Source organism: Trichechus manatus, unplaced genomic scaffold, assembly GCF_000243295.1.
Source record: "Trichechus manatus latirostris isolate Lorelei unplaced genomic scaffold, TriManLat1.0 scaffold00125, whole genome shotgun sequence".
NCBI lineage: Eukaryota > Metazoa > Chordata > Mammalia > Sirenia > Trichechidae > Trichechus > Trichechus manatus.
Genome location: NW_004444061.1, coordinates 1,562,153 through 1,588,370, shown reverse-complemented (window position 1 = coordinate 1,588,370; position 26,218 = coordinate 1,562,153). Strand labels below are relative to the sequence as shown.

The 26,218-nt window shown below is 36.9% G+C and overlaps 1 protein-coding gene across 1 annotated transcript in view; it reads left to right on the top strand.

Annotated features, from left to right (window-relative positions):
* The window catches only part of OTOGL (otogelin like), a 200,727-nt gene that overhangs the window by 63,937 nt on the left and 110,572 nt on the right, over positions 1-26,218 (top strand). The window contains exons 19-26 of the mRNA XM_004384611.2: positions 1,454-1,663; positions 3,609-3,774; positions 4,404-4,478; positions 7,018-7,070; positions 8,845-9,007; positions 13,812-13,919; positions 14,671-14,809; positions 24,076-24,210. Of these exons, the coding sequence (XP_004384668.1) occupies positions 1,454-1,663; positions 3,609-3,774; positions 4,404-4,478; positions 7,018-7,070; positions 8,845-9,007; positions 13,812-13,919; positions 14,671-14,809; positions 24,076-24,210 (1,049 nt within the window). The remainder of the gene's footprint in view (positions 1-1,453; positions 1,664-3,608; positions 3,775-4,403; positions 4,479-7,017; positions 7,071-8,844; positions 9,008-13,811; positions 13,920-14,670; positions 14,810-24,075; positions 24,211-26,218) is intronic.

The following is a 26,218-nucleotide window of genomic DNA, read 5'->3' as shown; positions in this document are numbered from 1 at the left end:
CTAAATTTCTGCCTGTGATATATTAATACTTTTAATCTGACTAGATCTATTCCCTCTACATTAACTAGACTTGTTCAGTTTGCTTCTAACTTTATCAGTTCGCTCCTTGATACTACGACAACTCTATTTTTTTTTTTTAAATAACATACAAAAGTTGGAGTGGAGTCCAGGTGATGAATTCATTTCCCCCGGTCTCTATGTTAGTTGCTTCCTTTATTACGTGCCCTTTTGCTCTATTTTCTATTACGTTTCTTCCCATAACCCACATCTTCTATGGTATATATTTCAGATATTACATTCTTCACCTGTGCTATGAACTTTTTTTTTCTTTTTTAATTTCAAGTGGGTAAATTCAGGAAGATCCACAAAGAAAGGAAAGTAAATAGATAAAAGTTAATGCTGATGTGGGTTTTGAGCATAGGGGTCTTCTTGAATTACTCTTTTACTTAATGTTGGTAGGAATATTTTTTGCTCTATAAATCCCACAGTCTAAGTCATCTAGACTGGGAGCTAGATTGTTTTGTCGAACTTGTTTACTCCCATAAAGGATCAGTGATTCTCAAGGGTAAAAACCAACAAATTTTAAGAAGTGATTACACAAGGCCCCACAAATGGTTTGATAGTTATATCTCCTGGCCTTTAACATATGTTCCAGTCCCTAGATTCTATTCATTATTCATTCATTCATGCATTTATAGATTCATTTATCAAACATTTTCGAGCTCCCAATATGTGCCAGACATTGTGCTATGGTTCAATAACTACTTGTTATTTGCCACGTTACCTACATTTACCTCAGAGATTCTGTTGGAATGGAATTATCCCCAATCCTTCCTGGATAATTGTGAATTCTAAGGAGTTGTCATAAGATCCATCATCTGGCACGACTTTTATTGATGTTCAGATGCCTGGAGGTAAACCTCCTAATACTCTCCAAGTCTTTATGTCAGGTTTCCTAAAATGATCCTCAGACAATATAGTATTTGAGGTCACTGCTGCTGTCAGTCCTCTGTTACTGACGTTACTCAGGTATAACACAATATACTTTTTTTTTTTCCCTGCTAACCAAACCCACTGCTATCAAGTTGATTTAGACTTGTAGTGGCTCCATAGGGTTTCCAGGGCTGTAAATCTTTATGGAAGCAGATTGCCACATCTTTATCATGTGAAGTGGCTGGTGGATTCCAACTGCTGATCTTTTTGTTAGCAGCTGAGCACTTTAACCGCTGCACCACCAGGGCTCCTTTTTTTTGCCAAAGGACTGTGTACTGTTAACAATATTACAAAAACAAACAAACAAGAAACCAAAACTCTGTATAATCTAAAAATAATGGCTCTCTTTTTTAAGTGATACATTATAGTGGAAATCAAGAGGCTCAAATAGTTCTGGAACTTGATAATAGTAAGATCTGGACTAGAGAATAAGGTGCTAATGAAGTTCTTTGTCTATTAGTTGGGTATGCAGCACACTGTGATGTCATCCACCAGGAGCTCTTTGCTTCTTGCCATGTCTACATTAGCCCTGGGCTGTACTATCAGCTGTGCCGACATGATGCATGCAAATGTGGAAGTGCCTGCCTATGCAATGCTCTTGCCCACTATGCCTACCTCTGTAGCCAGCGTGGTGTTTCCATTGATTTTAGAGCCCAGGTTTCATTCTGTGGTAAGTACTGTGGCACAGATAAAGACTCCCAGGTAATACTTTAGAGATATTTGCTTTTGTAATAGCTGCCTTCATTTTTTAAATGAAAAGTCAATATTGCATGTAAGTTATTCTAAATCTTCCCATAATGTATTAACATGCAAAGAAAATGAAATACCTAGTTTCTTAAAATTGGAGATTTGTCAGATAAGACCAATAACTTTTGACAATTTCTGTTAATAGCAAAATTGGAGTTTAACTATATGTCTTGAAATATGCACCAGAAACAACTTGGAGTCAAAAATTCTTGACATGGAAATGACATATCTAAATATTGGAAAGTATAGAAAAGTATTATGTGATAAAATTTCACAATTGATTTGTCGTTATATAGGTAAGTTATGCAAAGGACAATTATTATCTCAAATTCTTGGGGTGCTAATCCTCATGGTTAGTATGTCTGCTGAGTCATTCACGGTGGATTATTTCCTCTTGTGTTCTATAATTTCTGAACTAATCTTTAGTAGGCCTTTTTATTTTTTGATAAGAACCTTTTGTGGCCCTAGTTTTGGGAGCATTCCTTTACCTACCTTCTACCACCCAGTGGTGTAACAAAGCTTTTTTCAGGCATTCCAGGGATATCATTTGCCAATTTTGATATTAATTTCACAGCTTGGGTTTTGTAAGACAAAAATAACATAAATATATAAATAATATAAATTCAAATATCAAAACTGCAAGATGTAAGCAGGGATTTTTATTTCTCAGAGGATACTTTATTTCATCACAGACCAGGCAGAGTTAGATAAGCTTTCCTGGCATCTTTCTGTACTATGAGCTGATTTCCTCTAGTCCAGGTGTTGGAAAACTACAACTCTTGGGCCACCTGTGTTTTTTGTAAATAAACTTTTGTTGGAACACAGCCACCCCCATTTGTTTATGTATTGTCGATGGCTGCTTTTGTGTTACAATGACAGAGTTGAGTGGTTGTAACAGAGACTGTATGGCCTTCCAAACCAAAATATTTACCATTTGGCCCTTTACAGAAAAGTTTGCTGATTTCTGCTTTAGTTCATTCTTTCAAATGAGGCGGAAGCTCTTTGATGATCCAAGCTAGGGGTTTCCCAGGTCCTTGCATTGTAAAGGACCAACTTTCATCTTCCATTTCCACAAGGATTAAGTCCAAGATCTTAGATTACTGGAATCGAGCCTCCCTTCCCTCACTCAAAGTTCTGGATTTTATTTTTCTCTTCACTTAGGCACCTCAAGATTCTCCTTCCACTCCTCTCCCCCACTTTTTTATTTTTCTCACAAGGTCATTTGTACATTTAAAATACTTACACTTTTTTTTTTTTGTCCAGCATTTGCTTGGAGTCTGTAGCAAGTGAGTCTTTAGATTATTTTAGTTTGTCTACTGCGTTCAGTTCAGTTTTGTCTAAAGAGAAACTATACCGCTTTAGAAAAAAAGTATAAACATGACTAAGAAGGCAGAAAATAAGAGCCATGAGTATAGATAATAAAGTCAGGTTTCATTTTTTTTGGAGAAGACTGAAAGTTTCCTTAAGTTTATATAATGCTATGAAGAAGATGATGATAGTCTAGGAGTAAATAGACTTCAACAGTGAGGATAAGAAGTTTATTTAGACAAAAAAAAATATTAAATATTACAAAAAGGATCATTAAATATTACAAAAAAAAAATATTATGGTCCGAGTTATTAAAGAGTGTTATGAAATGTCACAGTTAACGTATTTTAAAACATTATTTTTATTTTTCTGCCATAGTTCTAGTTTAGCAGGGAATTGGTTTTTCATATGTCTGTTCTAGGATTCTGTAATGTTTATGTTTACTGATGTAGGGTACCATTTTTTCCATAATTCATGTCTATCATAGGCATATGACCAAAGATAAATGGTTACTGTCCTCTGTGGAAATCGTTCACAAGTGGTGCTCCTTTGTTTCTTAGCTGTGGTGTGCCAGAAAGGCATGTTGTACCATCACTGTTCCTCCTTTTGCCGCCGCTCCTGCACTTCCCTCTCTTCTCCAGAGCAGTGTAATGATGATTGTGCCGAAGGCTGTAACTGTCCCGAAGGCAAATACTATGAAGACACACTTAGTTTTTGTGTGCCCATGTAAGTCACAGAAAGGGGTTGACAACATTGAGTCTTTATTCTCTGTTTTCTTCTGATGGGTGAAATGGTCTTTTGTACTTGTTTCTTTAATATTTCTTAATATCTTGTCTTTTCTTTTTTTTTTTAAAGTTGTACATGTTCACAAATAGCTACAGAAAGAACTAAGGAATCTGATGGTTAATCCTGAAGCTTATTCCTACATGCTTTTGCCAAATCAGAATTAATAACAAGTTTTATGTTTCACTGTCATGAGGAAAATTTTAATAGGAGGATATAATATTTGACTGCACTCAGAAATTTCTCAAATCCCACATGAGATAAAAACATTTGTCTTATACATATAGTCATGTTTCTCTGAAGTGCGCTGAGGGACTTTTCTTGTGACTAAAACAGCACAGTTTTCGAGTCGCATTTTAGAAAGCAAAATCTGAAGCCACACAAGACTTCCCATCTAAACAGTTTCTGCTATTTGTATAATATGACTGCATTTGTTCCCATAGAATAATGCCAAATTTAACGTGCAGCTTAAAACAACCAATATGGAGCTTAGGATATGCTTGAATTTTTATGTTTTTTTAATTTTAAATTTTTATTTTACTAAATTTTACCCTATTTTTTTTTCCTTACAGATTTCACTGCCGGTGTCATTATAGGGGCAGCGTTTATCAACCTGGAGAGCTCATCCCAACACCCTCAGGCTTATGGTAGGTTTCAATGATGGTGATTGTACTTGATAAATGACACAGTTTCTTCAGCAAAACTGTAAATTGAAATATGAATTCTGTAATTTAAAAATAAACATAACCTAACATTACCTTTAAAGCCATATGGATATTACATTTCAACATGGAACACCTAAGTCTTGCACTCGTAACTGCACAAAAGAGTTGTGAATTTAAGTGTCCAACAAGGTGAAAAGGAAGCCCTTTGATCAGTCTTAGTTCTTAGATAAAAGTTAGGGTGAGGTGAGTGTTCAAATACTGTAAGTTTCTGAGGTGGCTTTAGTTTTGTGGTTCATCTACTGGCTCAAAAAGCAACTCCAAAATTGACTTGAACAATGTCACACACTGACCTGAGTACCTGAACAGCGTCACACACTGATGTGAGTACGCTTCCTCCGCAGGGACATCAATCACTTGGGTCCTGGTGAGATAACACTCATTCGTGAGATAACGTTCACTTGGGTTGTAAAGTCTGTTAAAATTCAGGCTCATCCATGCAGCAGTCCACACATATCTATATCCATTTCTTAACTTCTCTCTTTTAATTGCTCCAAAGGCACCCACAGATAATAATACACAATGTATAATAGTAATAATAATAATATAATATAACAAATAATAATGATATCTGACCTTACTGCATACTTGATATGGTCCTGACACCGTTCCAAGTGCTCTGTATCTATTAAAATACTTACTCATCACAATAACCCTTAGAGATAGATACTATAACTGCATCCGCAGTTTATAGATGATGAAAGTGAGGCACAGAGCAGATAAGCAACCTGTTTAAGCACAGATCACACAGCTGGTTGGAAATAAAATTGGGTTCAGTTCCAGGCAACCTGGCTCCGCAGTGCTTTACTTTGCTGCTGACTTTGCTCTATAGCTTATTTTGTGTTCACAGCAGATTGTTATTGATGCTCAATTTACATTTATCATTATCTCCACCTCACTCCCACCACCAGATCAAGGCACAAAGGCAACCAGCTCTTGGCTGTTTCTCTAGTAGATTGTACTAATATTCACAGTTTCCTAAGCTAGAAATCAAGGAGTGATTTTTGACACCTTCTTCCTGCTCAACACCCCTAGCCAATAAATTCCTAAATATTCTGAGTTTTATTTTTTACATGTAGTTCAAATCCATTGCCTCCTTTCTATAGCACTGCCTTAGCAATCTTGCTCACCCTCTCTCCCCTGGACCTTCCTAACTGGCCTTCTTGCCTCCACTCTTTCTCCCTTCCATTCTACCAAGGTGTCACATCTCTCTTGAATTTAAATTAATTTAATTTATTTATGTAAACTTGGCAAAAACAAAGTAAGAATTTATTGCTATGAGAAAAAGAAAAATTTAGTTAGTAGGAGTGAGTTCATTTGCCATTCCACTCAAAAAGCCTGTGTCCCAAAATGAGTATGATATGGGAGATCTGGATCTGTGACTTCTTCCTGTCTGCCTCGGTTCTTCTGTGCCACTCATAGTATGAGTGAATCATATCTCTGAGTGTCATTCTAGTGTTAAACGAATCGTAAGCATATGTTTGCATGACGTGGCTCTTATATGTGAGTTCCTTCTTCAACAGGCCTCAAATATAGAACACATGATCTGGTCCAAAGATGGAGGAAAAACTGTTTATGTTGGTGCTATTGAGAGTTGGTGTGTTGCTCCCTGTCATGATCTCCTCCAAAGGGATATTCAAAATTAATTTTGGTTATATGTGGTTTTTGCCTTATGCTCAACTTTAGAAATTAAATCATAAGGAAAATGTGACTCCACCCTACCTTCCATACTGCTGCCAGAAGAATTTTGCTAAAATTCAGATCCAACTATATCACTTCTTTGTTGAACGTCTTTAATGGCTTACAGAAGGGATAACATCTTAGTTCCATAATAGGAGCTGGAGTCTGCCTATTTCCCCGTCTGCATCTCCTGTCATTTCTCTCATTGCACTTTATGTTACATGGAACACTGTTTTCCCCTTCATGGTTTTGTATATGTCTCTACTGAATGGTGTAACCTTCCTACCTTTTTCATATCATAAGCTCCATTCATTCTTCAAAAATTTTCAGACTTCACTTCTTTTGACTGCCCTAATGTCAGCTATCAACAGATTTTAAAATATTTTTCTTTGTTTTACTTTTGTATCTTAAACATATTTCTATGTTGTATGTGTCATACTGTATACATTTTATTTATATATTTTTCTTTCCTACTAGTATATAATCACTTGGACAAAGGCTATGAATTTTGGCCTTTGTATCTCTCATGACTATCACAGATAATAGGTGTCCACACATATAGGTTTTGAATAAACATTTGTTTGACTGAAATAGACCTAAGCCATTAACTTAGAGCTAAGTTTAAAATGGGCATAAGCAAATAACTTATTTGTAAAACATTCTGTGGGAAAAAAAATAGCATGTGTATATGTACTCAATAAGTTATTGCACGTTAGGTTGCTTTTGATATACAGACAAACTGAGGTTTGGGTTGATAAATTAATTGTTTGTTTACTTCTATTAGCCAGTGTTCAAATGGAACAGTGCAGTGTGATGAATCAGCAACGCCCTCTACTGGTAAGATTTAGATATTTTCTTAAGGAGAAGGTTGCCTCTAATACTGCCCCACTCTACTGGCAGACATCACTCATCCATCATAGTCCTCCTTGCCACTACACATGAATATAGCCTTGGAAGTGTTTCTCAGTATGGTCCAGTGCTTCCTAACTTTTCACATTGAGAATTATAGTATTTGTAGGACAACCTGGGGTCAACAGAGAAGTTGTTTAGGAGCAGAGCTAATCAGTCCAGGGGTGCTGCCTGTATGCTGCCTACCCCAGGACCAATCCAGCTGCCCCAAGAACTATAGGGTCTGTATCTAGGTGCCAGTTGTAATCTTTTTGTGGCACTGAAGTTGGGAAACTCTATTTTAGACCAGTACTTCACAGATTTTAATGAGAGTCACCTGGGGATCTTGTTGAAATGCAGATCAGGGATAACGCCTCAGATTCTGCATTTCTGTCTATAGCTTAAAAAAAAGAAGTTGCCATAGAGTCAATTCCGACTCACAGCGACCCTACAGGACAGAGTAGAACTCCCCATAGGATTTCCAAGAAGCGACTGGTGGATTCAAACTGCCAGCCTTTTGATTAGCAGCCAAGCTCTTAACCACTGCACCACCAGTGTTCCATCTGTGGCCAAGGTAATGCAAATGCTGATGGTTTGTGGGCTACATGATTTGTAGCAAAGCGCTACGGGCTACTAGCAATTAATTAAAATGACATGTGGAGTGAGACTTACTGCCATCTCTCTCTAGATTAACATTTTTCACTTAAGTATCTTTCCTGAAGGTCCTGTGTATCAGGAGGCTCTTCATTGTTGTTACTGTGTGCTGTTGAGTCGGTATCGACTCATAGCGGCCTTACAGTAGGACACTCTATATATTATTTATTTTCACCATATAAAAAGCCTCAAGCTCTGAGTACTTGTTGAGAAATTCTAGACAAATCACAATGCTTCCATTGATTTTACTGGACAGGAAGAGTATATACTGATAAAAGGAATTGTAAGCTATTGCTTTGCTATTTATTTGAATGATCATGTATATATTATTATAAATTAGCTTTGAATTTATGCCCCTGAATTTACTTTATGAGGATTCAGGCTATCCTAGTGCTTCTTTTCAGGGCAATGTTATACCTTCAGGACTACACACTTATTCAGTAGCCCATAGGACCTTTCCTGCTTTGCCCTGTTTGCTTCAGGGTGACTCACAGTTAATAAAAGGGGAAGCCCCGGAGATCTGCTTCTTACGGAGAAATCCACAAGAGTCTATTCTAGCCTTATTTGATCCCGGAGAGCTGGAAAGCTTTCCAGAAGAATAGGATAGCCCCTCTTCTGGCTATAATTATGTCTGCTTCTGCACTTCTACAGTGCAATGAAGACTGAGCTAAATAATAACTACGCAAAGGCAAAGCAAGATCTAACAGTATTATGTGCTCATCGTGGCTTTGTAGAAGTTTAAATTCTTAGTCTTTGAAAATTGATAATATCTGTTTGGATGAATCAAAATACCCTGTTTCTTGACCTCAGAAAATTATATGCTAGCTGTTTAGTTACTGCCTTATGGAAGACAGCTAAGGATTTTAGACTCAAAATAGGTTTTGGAGACTTAAGATACTAATGGGTATTCATCTAGGAAATAAGTGTAAGCTCACAGAGTGAGCGTTTCATCTAGTAATAACTGGTAAAATATGATGACTTTTGTTTTGATGACGAATGCATGTCAGTATGAACGTTTGCCTATTGGGTGAATAAGAGGAGTGTTTTATCGTTGTTTTTGTCTTTGAAGTTCACGCCTGCCCTGAAGGAAAAGAATTCTTCGACTGCAGATTTCCTGATCCTGAATTACCAGCTGGTGGTATAAATTGTGAGACTACATGTGCAAATCTGGCCATGAACTTCACTTGTGCACCATCCTCACCCTGTATAAGTGGCTGTGTTTGTGCTCCAGGGTAAGCCTATTTTTCTTGATAATTCAGAACATTCAGGATTTGACAGAAAGGCACACAATCTCTTAAAAACATCATTTACAGAAATAGCCAAAATTGCTGTTCTGACTGGTGATTAACTTTGTGTTGGTAGTTAGAAGACTATAATTATTAAGCATCGATTAGGAGTTGTGAGAAGTTTGTGTGTATGTATGTACACACGCACACACACACATTGAGTAAGTGAGTCACTATTATATAACAGAGTAATCTATTTTCATCTTCATAAAGTTCCTTTATAGCATAAATGCCTGATTCCTGTGAAATACAGAATCTAGTATCTATTAGTTCCTTGCAGGCACACATATAATTTGGCCTCATTGACCTTCCTTCAGCTGGTAATGAATAGAGGCAGTACACAGAGGGAGGGTCACCGAAGGCAATCAGGTCACCCATTCTTCCTCTATTAACGTGTTCGCACAAAGGGATTCCTGGGGCCAGCTCTATAAACCATGAGCAAAGAAGAGAGAGGTCTTGTGGGTTTTTTTTCCCAGGAGAGTCACGTTTGTCTAAATGGCCCACATTTGGAATAGGTCAAAAAGCCAAATAACTTGGGACCGGTATCAATCTCTTTAGAAAGGAAGGACATAGGAGGCAGAGAAAGAGGGTCAAGAACAAGTACCCACGTGTGGGAAAATAAAGGCAGGTAGAAATCAGGCTGTAGCACAGATGAGCATTTTACATTTTAGTAAAAGGGACATAAAAGAGAAATAAAATCTTCATTATGGTAAAATAATTGAAACCTACAGTGTCGTTTGATTTGATTATGACTCTTAGGGATGCATTACTCTTAGGGATGCTGATTAAATAAAGCCATATCCTAATTTTGTTTCATAGGCTTGTGCTTAACGTTATTATTAAAAAAAGCATCTATTTACTATCATCTTTGACTTTTACTTCAACAATGATTTATTTATTTACTGGTCAAATCTCATTACAAACACTTGAAGGAATTTTGTCCCACCTTGTCTTATTGCGTTAAAATAAATACAATTGGAATTGACTAAAAGGCCATTGAGTGACCTGGAAATAATTTTATTCCGTAGAGCTATCTGTTATAAAGTTGTTTGTGGTAATATGACTACCATATTACATGTGATTACCATGGCTCCTTTTGGAACAATAAGCCTAGCATCGCTTGTTTTCATGGGGCTTCTGATACTGTCAGCAGTTTAATGTCTGTAAAAGACCACATACCTTAATTTAGAAATCACCTGGGATTGAACAGATGGCAAGTAGATAGTAGAAAGAGTCAGATAAAAATGGGTTCAAATATTGGCCCTTTTTCTTATTAGCAGAAGGATTTTAGGGCAAGTTGCTTAACCACTTGGAATTTCAACTTCCTCTTTTTAAATGGGTATAATAGTATCTGCTTCATGGGATAATTGAGTGTATGTCATACTTCAGGCCGATGGTAGGTGGTTGTCCTGGATTGAATTTATGTCTCCCCAAAAATGTGTGTAATAATTTGGCTAGGCCATGATTCCCAGTATTGTCCTCCATTTTGTGATTGTAATTTTATGTTAAAGAGGATTAGGGTGAGATTGTAACACCACCCTTACCCAGGTCACATCCCTGATCCAATGTAAAGGGAATTTCCCTGGGGTGTGGCCTGCACCACCTTTTATTTTACAAGAGATAAAAGGAAAGGGAAGCAAGCAGAGAATGGGGAACCTCATACCTCCCAGAAAGCAATGCTTGGAGCAAAGCACATCCTTTGGACCTGGGGTCCCTGCATGGAGAAGCTCCTAGTCCAGGGGGAGATTGATGAGAAGGCCAACAGAGAGAGAAAGCCTTCCCCCGGAGCTGGTGCCTTGAATTTGGACTTCTAGCCTTCTAGACTGTGAGAAAATAAATTTCTCTTTGTTAAAGCCAACCCCTTGTGGTATTTCTATTTCAGCAGAACGAGATGACTAACACAGTGGTGAAAAACTGTTGATTTTATTACTTACCCCACTGCCTAAATATGTTTAAAGCAGTTAAATTAAGTGATTTTTAGCTGAGATCTCTCTTCTTTCTTCTTCCAGTTTTGATTAGTCATGAAGCACTCAGCAGCCATCAGCTCAACAGTTTAAAACCACTACTTAGGCTGATATATCGAGATTGTGATTCTTTTAGGTGAGGGGCAATCCTTACCTAAACAATTGGACAACCGATGTTTATAGAGCAGCTAATGTTTGCGGCATTGTGTTAAGCTATGGGTGGAGGGTTGGATACTAAAATACATATACGAGATAATAGTAGAGTCTACCTTATGAAATTGTCATTAGGATTAAATGAGTTACTGATATATTTAAAGTGATTAGAGTAGTGCCTGGGCCACAGTAAGCACTCAATAATGTCTTATATTATCATTACAAGACATTTAACAAAGTACTTACAGTTTAGTGTGATGTTTCCCTCAGTAGAGGTTTGTATAAAGTGCTATGTATAGGGATCCTGTGAGGGAGTTGGGAACATAAAGAATTTCACTAAATTGAGTCTTAAACGATGAGAATGTTTTCCAGGCAGAGCAGGGAAGGAGAAGAGATTTCCAGCCAGAGGAAAGAAACAAAGCAGAAGGAGAGTGGCTAGAAGTTTGGGAGGTTTGAGGTGAGAGTTTATGGAATCTAGGGCATTGCTGGTCTGAAAGAAGAAATCTGAACGAGATAATATGTCCTCTGTGTAGATAGGGAAGGAGCCCTGGTGGCGCAATGGTTAAGCACGTGGCTGCTAACTGAAAGGTTTGTGGTTTGAACCCACCCAGTGGCTCTGTGGAAAAAAGACTTGGCGATCTTCTTCCCTAAAGATTACAGCCTAGGAAACTCTATGGGGCAGCTCTACTCTGTCACATGGAGTCGCTATGGGTCAAAAATCGACTTAATGGCACCCAACAACAACATATAGATAACTGAGCATTCACTATGTGCTAGGCATTGGGAGACAACCATCAACAAGATATTCATGGTCCTCCCAAGTGGCACTTATACATATTAAACAAGGAATTTAAGCACAGAGTTAGAAGAGGTATAAGAGGGAAAACAGAGCACTAAAAAAAATGTGATTATTTCTACTTGAGAAAAAAGGCAAGACTTCTGTGTTAGTTTTCATCGCATTGAATTATAATATTTTAAAGCAAATTAAAAAAAAACTTTGTATATTTTATCAATTTTTTAGTAGCTGTGAAAGCTATTCTGGAAAAGGATTTTAAGAGTGTTAAAATATACATATATATTTATTTATATTAAAGGTATTGAAATATGCATTATACATACTGTTATTTATTTAACCTATAGATCAAAATATTTCGATGACATGCAAAAAATTAACTCTTCCTTGAGATTATTGATAATGATTTTGTTTTAATTTTATACTCATAGATTTTTTTTTATTGTGCTTTAAGTGAAAGTTTATAGTTCAAGTTAGTCTCTCATACAAAAATTTATGCATACATTGTTATGTGACCCTAGTTACTCTCCCGATACTGTGACAGCACACTCCTCCTTTGCACCTTGGATTTCCCATGTCCATTCAACCAGCTCCTGACCCTCTCTGCCTTCTCATCTCGCCTCTGGACAGGAGCTGCCCATTTAATCTCATCTATCTACTTGAGCTAAGAAGCACACTCTTTACAAGTATCATTTTATATTCCATAGTCCAGTCTAATTTTTGTCTGAAGAGCTGGCCTCGGGAATGGTTTTAGTTTTGGGGAACAGAGAGTCTGGGAGCCATGTCTTCCGAGGTCCCTCCAGTCTCGGTCAAGCCATGAAGTCTGGTCTGTTTACTGGAATCTGAGTTCTGCACCTCACTTTTCTCCTGCTCAGTCAGGGACTTTCTGTTGTGTTCCCTGTCAGGGCGGTCATTGGTGGTAGCTGGGCACCATGTAGTTCTTCTGGCCTCAGGCTGATGAAGTCTCTGGTTTATGTGGCCCTTTCTTGGGCTAATATTTTCCTTGTGTCTTTGGTGTTCTTCGTTCTCCTTTGCTCCAGGTGGGTTGGGACCAATTAACATATCTTAGATAGCCACTTGCAAGCTTTCAAGACCCCAGATGCCACTCACCAAAGTGGGATGCAGAACATTTTCTTAATAAACTTTATTATGCCAATTAACCTAGATGTCCCTTGAAAAATTTTATACTCATAGATATTTTACGATTTTTTTCCCCACAGGATTATCTTTCAAAAAGGAAATGGCACTTCAACGGAAACCAACATTCAAAACTTAATATATTAATAATGAAGAATGCAAAACACTGACGTACTGACATTTGATTTGAAATGCACCTAAACTAAACTAACACTCATGATTTTCACTTTTAACCTTCACAAAGGGGCTCCTGATTATTCTCTGTGTCCTACAACAGAAAACATTATCCATTCGCAATTTACTACTATTTTGTCAAAAAATTGTTAGATCCCACAAACTCTTCTTTTAAGTAGCAAATATGGGAAAAGGGCTCTCATTTCTTCTCTAAATGTTTTTTTCAGAATAGCTTACTCTATCTATAGATTTAGGCTTCTGTCTACATTTTATAGTACTAAGTGATAAAAAAAAAAAAAAAGGTTAAAATATTACCAATCATTCCCTTGGTGACATGCAGGTAGTTGTAACTGTGTGGATAGAAGGGTGAGAACGACTGAATTCAAACCTCCAGCAGGTCAGATAAAGCATGTATGTGACATCTATAGTAAATATAGATGGTGTTGAATAAAACAAGATTAGTCATATGTTTTTTAAAAACTGAAATTAGTAATTTACACTAAATGGCATTTACTTCTTCATTTGTTAGAATGGCAGAGCACAAGGGAAAGTGCTATGTTCCTGACAGCTGTCCCTGTATTTGGAAAGACTGGGAGTACCTCTCAGGAGAAGTGATTGCAACACCGTGTTATACCTGGTAATGAGATCCATTTGTTTCGCAAAAGTTTCCTAAGCAATTATACTAGTTTCAGTCATCTTGTATTCGCTTAACATGACTGACTTCAAAAAGGAAATAAATCAAGCCTGAGCAAACAAGATTGTGAAGGCATCCAGGACTGGGTGGAGAGCTTCTGTCTACAGGAAACCAAAACATTATTTTTATGCATATTTGTTCAGCTCAGAAGAAAATTATGAAGTATGACAGTTTGAAAACTTAATAGGAAATAATATCTCAAGTTTATAAGAAACTATGATAAATGTTTCCAAGATAAGATCACATTTAATAGAAGCCTTTCTGTTTGGAATAGAGCAAAATAATACTATTAAAAAATTGAATTATCATTTCCTTCCGATATGAACAAAGATTTGAAACTCATGAGCAACGTCACGCCTAATGTGTTTACATTGACTGAAATATAGGAGATGGCATTGTGGTCTTTTGGCTACCAGCAGACCTATGTTCAAGTTTTCATCCCATCACCTGCTGTCTGTGTGGCCTAGACACAATTTCTTGCCTTGGTGTATAGTCTGATTGTTTAAACAGAGTTGTAAATACCTGCCTCATTTGTCAGCATAATAGGTGTTATCTAAATGAATTGTTTTTATTTGTAAAAGCTACTGATGCTGTGAGTACTCTTGAATACAAACCTTCCAGTGTTTATACTGCTTGGAAAACAATAACTAGAGCAAAGTTTCTGAGAAATGTAACTGGTGTTATTTTCTGATAGTGTTTGCCGAAGAGGAATGTTCAATTGCACATATTATCCATGCCCAGCAGTGTGTACCGTTTATGGGGACCGGCATTATCATTCTTTTGATGGGCTAGAATATGACTACGTCAGTGATTGCCAGGTTTTTTTGATAAAGGTAGGTCACAGTCTTAAATGCTCATGTTTATTTGCATTTGTCCAAAGACTTAATTTTAAAAGGAAGTATGCTGATCAATGGTATCTCAAATTCACATGTCATAACCTACAAAAGTTATAGTGATTTTAAACTAGTTTACTCGACTGATTCTATTTTTTATTGTGGTACATACATACATACACACACATACACACACGTCAAAACATTTGCCAAGTTAACATTTTTTACAGGTACAATTCAGTGACTGTGATTACGTCCATCATGTTTACACTATCACCACTATCCGTTTCCAAATTAGTCTACCACCAATAACAAAATCCTTTTGGTACCGTTGTGATCCTCCTTTTTGAATGATTTAAAGTTTCTTAAAGAATTTATCCTTGGGAATGTGGATTTGGCGGTCATATAATTATAGAGGATGCCAGGTTGCCTGTAGGGTTTTTTTTGTTTTATTTTGTTTATTTTTGGAGCATAAGGAAGGCTGAGTGATGAACATGCGTTCTGTGGGTATTTGTCCTCTCTGTACAAGCAGTTTTATGTTAGCATTGTCTTATCCCCTAAGGTGTAGGTAATAAACTGAGAAGCTGGGAAAAGCATGCAACAATTTAGAGATTTGAACACATAAACAGATAGCTCTTTCTCAAAATGTATCAGACTGATTTTGTACTAAATCCTCATTTCGCTTGATATTTAGGTGCCTCTGTCACTTTTAAGTTCTCTCCTTTGGCTTTCTGGATATTACACTTTTTAAAAAGTTCTCCCCTTTGATTTCCTGGATATTATGCTCTTTGAGTCTTCCAGTGTCTCTTCTGGTTTCTCCTTTGTCTTTTTGTTGCCTTTTCTGCTTACATAAACCCCTGACTGTAGATGACTGAGTTGGCTGCTTCAGGGCAAGGACCAAATCTTAGTCATCATTGTTCGGTCAGTGGCAAGCAGAAATATTTCATGTAAGTGAGATTGTACAGTATTTGTCCTTTTGTAACTGACTTATTTCATTGAAAGGGCTTACAAGTCTTTGTTTATTAAATGTTTATTGAACTGAATGTCTGTTCTTGGCTCTCTGCCTTTTTTCTCCCAACTCTGGGTGTGTTCATTCGCTCCGGCCATCATAACCACATCTACAGGCTGATGAGCTCCAGATCAACATGTACAGCTCTGACCTTCAACTTCTAGACTGTCTTTCTGACTCAGGTTGCCCTCTACAATAATACATTTTTTTCATTCTAGATAATCTTTCTAAGATTCACACTGTCATTGTGTTACTGCTTTTTGAAAACTGCAGTGACTTAATTATCAGCCTCATAAAGTCAAAATTCCTAGGCCAGTCTTTCAGGGGTCTCTGTAGGTTAGCTCCATCAATTCTGTTTGTCTTTTCTCACGATGTTTTTTTTTTTTTTTCTGTGTCTGATTTCCTCTGCTCCTTTGAAGCGATGTTTCCAGCTCACATTGATCCATCCTTCTCTTACACACTGTTGTATTTACAGTCATCATGACAGAGTTAAGCAGCTCATATTTTGATTATCTTACATGTGATCAACTAGATTGCACATCATTTATGTCAGAACTATGTGTTCCCCTTGTTTTGGTTCTTCATAGGAATGAGCACAATTATGGCTGCATTATAAGACCTCAAAAATTACTTGTTGATTGATTTTTTTTAAAAATTATCTGCTAGAGATTAGAAAACACAAGCTTGAAATTTTTAGTTGTACTAATCTGGTATCTGTGATGAATGCATGTAAATGAGTTCAACATGAAGTTTGTAGAGCAGCACTTCCTAAACTTTGATGTGCAAGATCACCTTGTTAAGGTGAGATCCAGGTTAAGATCACCTGGAGATCTTGCTATGGATTCTGATTGTATAGGCCTGGATCTTAGATTTTGCATTTCTAATCAGCTACCAGGTGATGCTGATAACTCCTTGTTCACTGACCACACTTTGAGTAGAGACGATATAGAGTCTTTTTCGTTCTGAAAAGAACTGATTTTAATTATTTTTATAATTCTTCTATTCTTCTGAATAGTCAACTATAAGCCACATCCAGAAAAAAAAGTATCTTTGACAATACCATGCCAAATATGATAAATTTCATCTCTAATTGGATATATCATTGTTAGTTTAAAAAATGCTTCTTTTTATGATATCATTTTAAGTAATACAATAAAATTTCTGGCAACTTTTGTTCTCATTGTTTCCTATGGAAAAAATTTTATGTATAAGTGCCTGCTAAAAGCATTTACAACATCTTCCATTTATTATTCTCTCTACAGACATTTTCCAGTGTGTGACAAAATCCTTGATTGTGAATTATTATTCTTTTAACGAATAACTTTTAGGGTCTATTAAATGTAAATTGTGCTAATAAAGAATATACCTACTGTATATTCTCTATATGAGGACAGTTTTTTTAAAAAAAATAAAATTCTAAAGTTTTGAGAGGAGGGATCGTGCCTTACTTTTTTTCCCTCCACTTCCCCAAGTCATTTTGCAGAATGTTGGGCATTTGGTGAACTCTTAATTACTACTTATTTGGTTAGTGCTGTATGCCTGGCTTTTTCTTAGCCCCTTATTTGTCTTTGAAGTAGAGAAAGCACAGTATTTATCATTGTTTTCAAATAATGATTGTGCCGAGATTATTTCAAGTAGAGTATTTGTCCCAAATCTAATTCCTGTCAAAATGAAAGCAAATTCTTGTGTTTGTTGATGGATGGATTGTAGCAATCTCTTTTTTGGTGCTGCAGTGTGTAACAGTGCCAGTCCATTTAGCAGGCAAGAGCCATTAAGGCTTGGCGTTTAGCCTTTATAAACTTGATTTCCAATTTTCACTTTAATTTGCCACTATATCTTCTGTTAAAATAAATGCATTATGTTCAGTTTCAAATTTTCACGAGATATGTCTGCTTATATACCAGAAACCATGTCACAGGAGACATTCTTTCGATCTTTCAGTAAGCAATGAAATTTGGATCACTAATTTAATATCTGGATTAAAATCTATCGTCAGGGTTCATTTAGTAAGAAAAAAGACAAGAAGGTATTAAAAGACTAAAATTTCAAGTTCTAGAAATGTATATACCTTTCTTTTTTCTGCCAAAGCAAAAATGTTCTTTTATAATATTCTTTTAAAAGTTTGTTTACAACTAATAGAATCCAGAACTTTTACTGTATTTGATAACTTACAAAAAAGAAAACTACTATTAACAATTAATTAGAATTATGTTAACGAATTGCTTATCATATTATAATGGACATTTTTACTAAAATTAATGACACCAGAAACAGGCCTCCAAATTTTTTTCAGGAAAAATTGACCAAGACATTTTCGATAAGCCAAAAAATATTTTATTTGTACATGAAGCAGATATTTATTTTATGTTCTTGTTAGTTGCCATTGAGTCTGTTCTGGTTCATGGCTACCCCATGTGTGCAGAGTAGAACTGTTCCATAGCGTTTTCAACACTCTGACCTCTTAGAAGCAGATGGCCATGCTTGTCTCCCTAGGCACCTCTGGCTGGGTCCAAACCGCCAGTAGTCGAGTGCTTAACCCTCTGTGACACTGAGGGACTCCAGTGGTTAACAAATGACATCTAATTTCGTGGTCTTGAAATGTGACCGTGCTGGATAGTGAATTTGTCCATGCTTGTATTTTATCTACTTTAACTCTTCTTCAGGAGTATTTTGTTTTTTTCTTTCTCCATCTGCCCAGCTTTCCCATGGTAGAACCTTCTCTTTTTTCTGGAAAAATTTATATTTCCTTTGAGAAAGGGAGGATGGCTGCCAACACCATTGATTTACTTGATGATTATTTACTAACAAGAATCACTTGTGTGAATAACAGATTTAATTCTTTCTTTCCTGTCAACCAGCTCTCTTTCCTACATCTTGATAAGTTCCAGGCTTTACCTTTGTGGTTTCTAACATCTGTTTATCTGGTGAAACTTTCTTTGATGTGGTTGAGCTGTGTTGAGGATCTAGTAATCTAGTTCATAAAAATTTCCCTATTTCCTAATTGGGACTTAAAAAAATTAATACTTACTCAGCTTTGTTTTAAAAAGATACTGTCACTTGACCCTACATTTGAGGAGAAATTATTCATTTTTTCTCATCTCTGGATTGCTTAGTTTTAGATGTAACCGAGTTCTAGGTACATAGTAAATACTTACCATATCTTTGTTGAATAGGAGCCCTGGTGGCATGGTGGTTAAGAGCTCGGCTCCTAACCAAAAGGTGGGCAGTTTGAATCCACCAGCTGCTCCTTGGAAACCGTACGGGGCAGTTCCATTCTATCCTGTAGGGTCGCTGTGAGTTGGAATCGACTCGACGGCAACAGGTTTTATTTATTTATTTATTTTTCGAATAAATGCTGTTAAACTTCGCAGCTTTAGGTTCGATAGTATTTTATTTGTTGTGAAGCCTTTTTACTCTTTCTAAATAGCGCATGGTATAGCGCATTATTTTTCAAGTGCGTTGAAGCAAATTTAGGAGAAAGTTCATAATTGTACTTCCTGAGGTAGAAGCCTCATTTTAAGAGAAAATTGTTGAGGAACCAACCAGAAACTTGACCTGTACTATAAACTCAAAGAAAGAGCGAGTACTGTATGTTTTAGCAAAAAATGGGAAATACAGTATTGAAACTCCCAGATTTCAGAGCCAGATACCACATCTGTTAGTCTATGATGAGCCATAGTCACTGCTAGGTCTCTTCCTATAATTTGTTCGTAAGTTTTTCAGCCGTTCTCTTCAGGTCATGGCTCATATAATCACTGTTCTCTTTAAGCTTCTGAAAACCTTTATAATTTCAATGCTGTCAAACTGCTATACCTTACATCATTTTTTCACATCAGTATTTCTTAAGTGCTTTCTATGTGCCAGGCCATATGCCAAGCAGTGAAAGTATAATGATGAGCAAAATAGTCTTAGACCTTACCTCCTTTGAACCTTAGGCAGGCAGGACAGAATTTTTAATCACCTAATCTAAAAATTCACATACATTTACAGTTGTTAAGGTCAACAATGACCTAACTGACATATCCAATTGCACCTTTTAAATTTTTATCTTCTTTTATCTTAAAATCTCTCTCCCTTTGTCTTCTCTGATGTAATTCTACTGGCTCCTGCCCTTTGTCTTTGATCTCTCCACAGTCTCCTTTGATGGCTCCTTTCTTCAAGAGTTTTTTAAAATATTGGGGCTCACAAGGTTCTGTGTCTGCATATCTGTCTCCTCTACAATACTTAGTTGCTTGTGATGTCATTGTACCTTGATGGGTGGACTCTGTTTTATTTACTTTCTTATCCATAGGGAATGAAAACATACAGAGAGAAGGAAGTCAAGGAAAATCCATTACACTCTGTTTAGGCAAAGATAAAGATCTAGACAGAACTAGGTAGAGCTGTCTCTGCAACAGTAAAATGCAAATTAATGGCATGGTCACTTCACAATGTCAGTTTGTTATACTGTGGTGCCTTGTATGTTGCTATGATGCTGGAAGCAATGCCTCTGGTATTTCAAATACCAGCAGCATCACACATGGTGGACAGGTTTCAGTGTAGCTTCCAGATTAAGACATTAGGAAGAAATACCTGGCAATCTTCTGAAATTTAACAAATGAAAACCTTATGGATCACAGTGAAACAATGTCTGATTTGCTTGCTTTGGACACGTCATCAGGAGGGATCAATTGTTGGAGGAGGACATCATGTTTGGCGAAGTAGAGGACCAGAGAGGGCAAAGGAGAACCTTGGAGAGATGGATTGGCACAATAGCTGCAATGCTGGGCTTGAACATACCAGTGATCATGAGAATGACACAGGACTGGGCAGTGTTTCATTCTGCTGTAAATAAGGTTGCCATGAATTGAAGTCAACTCAGTGGCAGCTATTCTCTTTTTATTTATTAATTTATGAAATATATGTCTACTGTCTATGCTTTTATGCTAGGAGCTGTTAAGAATACAATTATTCAGACATTTACCCTTAATTATTTTACAGTTTGAGGGAGACATGAATGAACAAGAAGCTATAAGACCAGGCCAAGTGTAACTGATGTTGGCTAGAGAAAAAGACAAAAGTTTCAAGGAAGGGGGAGATATTAGTGCTGGGTCCCTAAGGATGGAATATTTTACCCCATTATAATTCACTTCTTCTTTATCAATATAATTTCAAATAGATTTCTTTCATAGGGAAGCACTTCAGGGTCTTTCTCAGTGACATACTGGTTAAGCTCTTGCTATTTCAGGAAAAAAACAGTAGGAGTATGTTGTGGTAAGTTGCATGTAAAACCCAAGGGAAATGACAAGAACAAACCAGTTGCTCCTGAGTTGATTCCAACTTATGGCGACCTCATGTGTGTCAGAGTAGAACTGTGCTTCATAGGGATTTCACTGGCTGATTTTTCGGAAGTAGATCGTCAGGACTTTCTTCCAAGGTGCCTCTGTATGGACTCAGATCTCCAACCTTTTGGTTAGCAACTGAGTGCATTAACCGTTTGCACCCCCAGTGACAAGAACAAAGACCAAGGAAATCCTAGAACAAGAACCTTAGCTCACCTAGTTGAAGCTGGGAGCCGAAAGGTGGTTTTGCCAGGCAGTGGGAGCTCATGGGTGCTCTGGTGAAAGTCATGCAAACTGATCAGTCTCTGTGTGACCGCTGTGTTTTCTGCCTGCTCGAGTCCACTTGATATCTTTACTTTTGCTGCCATTCAGTCATTGTTTCTGCTTCCTTATGGGTTCATCTTGCCCTCATCTCTTCAGCCCCTACTTACTTTACCATATAGCCTCTCTCTATTTACTCTCTTTATTTACTTACTGAAAAACAACTCGTATTTGTTTTAACCCAGTATTTTCTGGTTCTAATATGAGAGAGAATCTAATTGCCTAGAGTTATCTTTTTCTGCCAGCATCTTAGCCCATCTATGAATGTACTGCTCTTGGGGCCAATCAGCTATGGGGCATAAAACATGGCTTCTTGAGTCTGCTAAATCAGCAGGGCCTTGCATGGGATTTCTTTTTGTTTGGTGCCATCGAGTCGGTTCCAACTCATAGCGACACTGTGTACAACAGAACAAAACACTGCCCAGTCCTGCGCCATCTTCGCAAGGGGCTGGGGCTGTGACAGGTGCTGAGGCTGACGTGTCTCGTACAATAGTGTCCTAACTTGAGAGCTGGTGACAGTTTATGTTTTTGGATCATTTGGGAAAATATTCTCTATAAGATTTTCAGTGCCTGAAGACAGAGGATTTTGAAGATCCCATGGGGCGCATTGATGCTGACCTTGTACCTCTAGCTTTATAATGATTACTTACTGTGTTGCTTAGCAAGTTTGTAGCATTATCTTCAAACCTAATATTAACTTGAAATACATTAGAAATAGAAATCTAAAGATGTAACTCTTGGGGATTGCTATTATTTCAAGTTATTATCAGCATAACATGATACTATAAGACAGCCCATACAATATAGACTATTCTGTGGAATTTATGATGTAATATAAAGAATAAAGCTAACACTGAGGCACTTTAATTAGTAGTAATAGAAGTATAATGGTAATAGAAAGCTTTTCAGCCAACTTTTCAAATCCTTTAATCCAAATAACTCTTCCCCAAGAGGAAGAACTAAACAAAACCCTGAATTTTTCATTTTCTTCTTTGAAAGTCATTCATAAAGGCAGAAAAGTGTGGCATTATTATTTTTTGAGCAGTATAATGCAACAATCATCTTAATGACCCTTATTGTTTTCGCTTTCATAATGTAGGCAGTGCTTTGCAAAAGGATTGTTTAAGAAGAAGCAAAAGCTCTCAGCAACTATGGGGGGAAAATGAGTCATAGAGGGACACATTAATTATTCCATCAACACTATTCATTCAAAACTTATCTTCTAGGCACTATGCTAACAGTAATTGATAATGAGACAGGAAGAATTTGGCCAAACCGAGAAATATATTGAAATAGTGTTCATATTGCTCGTGATGTGAAAAACTAAATGTGGAGAATTTGCATCAAGACCTATATGATTTCCAAACATTTAATGACTTTTCTCACTGTAAGAATAAACACTGACCCATATGGTTAAAAATGAAAAGGATTCAGGAAGTGTATGTGGGCCTTGAAAACTGGACAGTGAGTTCAAAGAGAAATGTCACATTTCTTCCTTTTCTGTTGATAAAATTCTCAACATCCTCTGTTAGTGGGAGGACTCGTAGTGAAATGGTTTCTATTTTCTGGGGTGATAGGACTATATTGAGAATTTGATGAAAGCCATGCACTCACTCCCTAAAAAAATACACGTACTCATGAACGATTCTTTGTAATTAATTTCTGAGATCTGTAGAACTACAGAAGAGTATTCACGAACCCAGGATACCAAGTTAGAAACCCCCATTCTAAGACAGAATAAAATCTAAGGTAAGAGAACGTACTCTTAATAAATGGAGTGGGCTGTGGCCAAGAATGGGGGGATAATTAGAGGTGAGGGTGTTAGAGTGTTTGAGGCTAAATAATATTCTCAGAAACTAAACAGCCACTGTAACCTAAATCAGACTTTTCTACTCAACCATCACTTACACCCTTACTAATTTCTTTACAAGGGGTATAAAAAACAGAGTGTGGTTTTGAATTCTGTCTCTGCCCTTATTTAGCTAAGTGGCTTTGGACAGTCAGTTAATTCTTCTTAAGTTCAGTTTCCTGATCTGTAAAATGGAGATAATACCTAATTTAAAAAAAACATAAAGATTAAATGAGATAACAGATATAAAGCCCCTCATTCAAAGCAAGCACTCAAATGATTTGTATTATTTTATTTACTAACAAATACCAAATTTTTGTATCTATTTGGATGGTAACTTGTAAGCAAATAATTATCCAGAAAACTCCTTAAAATAAAATAAAGGACATGATGTCTAAAATGGAAATATTTATTTTAAAATTCCTGTAAGAGACTTATTGTCTTGTTAGGTATTTATTGATAGAAGAAAATGTTAATGGTTGATAAATTTGAGCTGTATTAATACAATGGAAAAATGCTTTGTTAGAACAAAATTTTAATAGAAGATAGTAGATGTAAGTGTTTAAAAATTGAGCTACCTTGGTGTATTTCTAGAAAACTCTTCACAGTATTAGATATAAATTTTTTTTATTTTAAAGGTAAGTTATAGTTCAACATTAATGCAATTCATTATAAATCTTGTTCTTTAAGATTTTTAAAAATAGAAATAAGTAAATTTGTATATATAGTATACATTTGTAGTAATGAAGTATTTTTGATATTGCAGAGTACAGATGATTCGGATATATCCGTCATTGCCCAGAATAAGAAATGCTTTGACAACGATATTGTTTGTTCTAAAAGTGTTTTGATTTCCATTGGGGACACTGAAATTTACCTGAATGATACTCCCGACAAACAGGTTAGTAAAGTATTTCCTTTAGGATCATTTGAACTTTTCCTGATGATATTTAAAATAGAAACAATATGGAGTACTTTCTTTGTACATGATTACAAGATCTGTATTTTTTTTCTTAGCCGTTTTATGTGGCTTTAGTAAATTATACTTATCTCTTTTGTTGCATACCATTTGTCCATTTCCTCAGTTCTTTCCTCTTTCCTTCATTACCATGGTCACCATCCTGGCCCTAGCAACTGTTACCTATTAAACCTGGATTGCTTTAATAGCCTTCAAACTGAGCTCCTGGCTTCTAGCCTTGGTTCCTCCCCTCTAATCTATCCTGCCACTCTGCAGCCAGGATGATTCTCTAAAATGGAAATCTAGTCTCCTGTAGCTCGGGTGTTTCAACACATTCAAATTGCTTCCCATTGCCCTTACAAGGCCTTACCAATCTGGTGATTGCCCACTTCTCCTGCCTTACCACTCATCACTTTCTACTTTGAGTCCATGTCCCAGAAATTGGAGCTCTTATCAGTTTTCTAATTGTCCTTTGTTCTTTCCTTCGCTTCTGGTCCTTCATGAATGTCATTGCTTCTATCTTCATCTACCTTACCATTTAACTTGTATTTAAGTGGTAGGTGTCATCTTAATTCCTCTAAGGAGCTCCCCCTCAGGCCCTCTAGCACTCTGTTTTAACATGCATCTCACTTTAGTGCAAAAACTTGTGTAGTTGTCAGTCTTCATCATTAGTCTTCGAGTTCTATAAAAATTGGGACCAAAGTGTCCTTTGTTCATTCTGTATCCTTTGAGGCTCCCCAGTTTTAAAGAATGAAAAAAAGTCATTCATTTATCCATAACGCCATTTGTGGTTGTGTGCCATTGAGTGAATTCCAACTCATAGAGGCTCTAGAGGACAGAGTAGAACTGTCCCATAGGGTTTCCTAGGCTGTAATCTTTAAGGGCCTCATGCGTCTATCAGTTTGTTTACTGTGGTGGCTATCATGTTGCTGTGATGCTGGAAGCTATGCCACCAGTATTTCAAATACCAGCAGGGTCACCCATGGTGTAAAGGTTTCAGTGGTGCTTCCAGACTAAGACAGACTGGGAAGAAGGGCCTGGCAGTCTACTTCTGAAAAACTTGGCCATTGAAAACCTTATGAATAGCAGCAGGACATTGTCATAAGTGCCGGAAGATAAGCCCCCCAGGTTGGAAGGCACTCAAGATACGACTGGGAAAGCGCTGCCTCCTCAAAGTAGAGCTGATCTTAATGATGTGGATGGAATAGTAAAGCTTGCGGTGCCTTCATTTGCTGAGCTGACATGACTAAAAATGAGAAGAAGCAGCTGCAAACATCCATTAAAAATCAGAATGTGGAATGTAGGAAGAAGGAATCTAGGAAAATTGGAAGTCATCAGAACTGAAATGGAATGCATAACGATCGATATCCTAGGTATTAGTGAGCTGAAATGGACTGGTATTCGCCATTTTGAAACAGATAATCATATGATCTATCATGTCAGAAATGACAGATTGAAGAGGAATGGCATCACATTCATTATCAAAAAGAACATTTCAGGATCTATCCTGAAGTACAATGCTGTCAGTGATAGAAAAATACCCGTATGCCTATAAGGAAGACAAGTTAATATGACTATTATTCAAATTTACACACCAACCATTAGTGCCAAAAATGAGGAAACTGAAGATTTTTGCCAGCTTCTACAGTCTGAAAAGATCAAACATGCAATCAAGATGCATTGATAATTACTGGTGATTGGAAAGCGAAAGTTGGAAAGAAAGAAGAAGGATCGGTAGTTGGAAAATACGGACTTGGTAGTAGAAACGATGCTGGAGGTTGAATGATAAAATTTTGCAAGACCGACAACTTCTTCATTGAAAATACTGTTTTCAACAACATAAATGGTGACTGTACACGTGGACCTTGCCAGATGGAATACACAGGAATCAAATTGACTACATCTGTGGAAAGAGACAATGGAAAAGCTCAATATCATCAATCGGAACAAG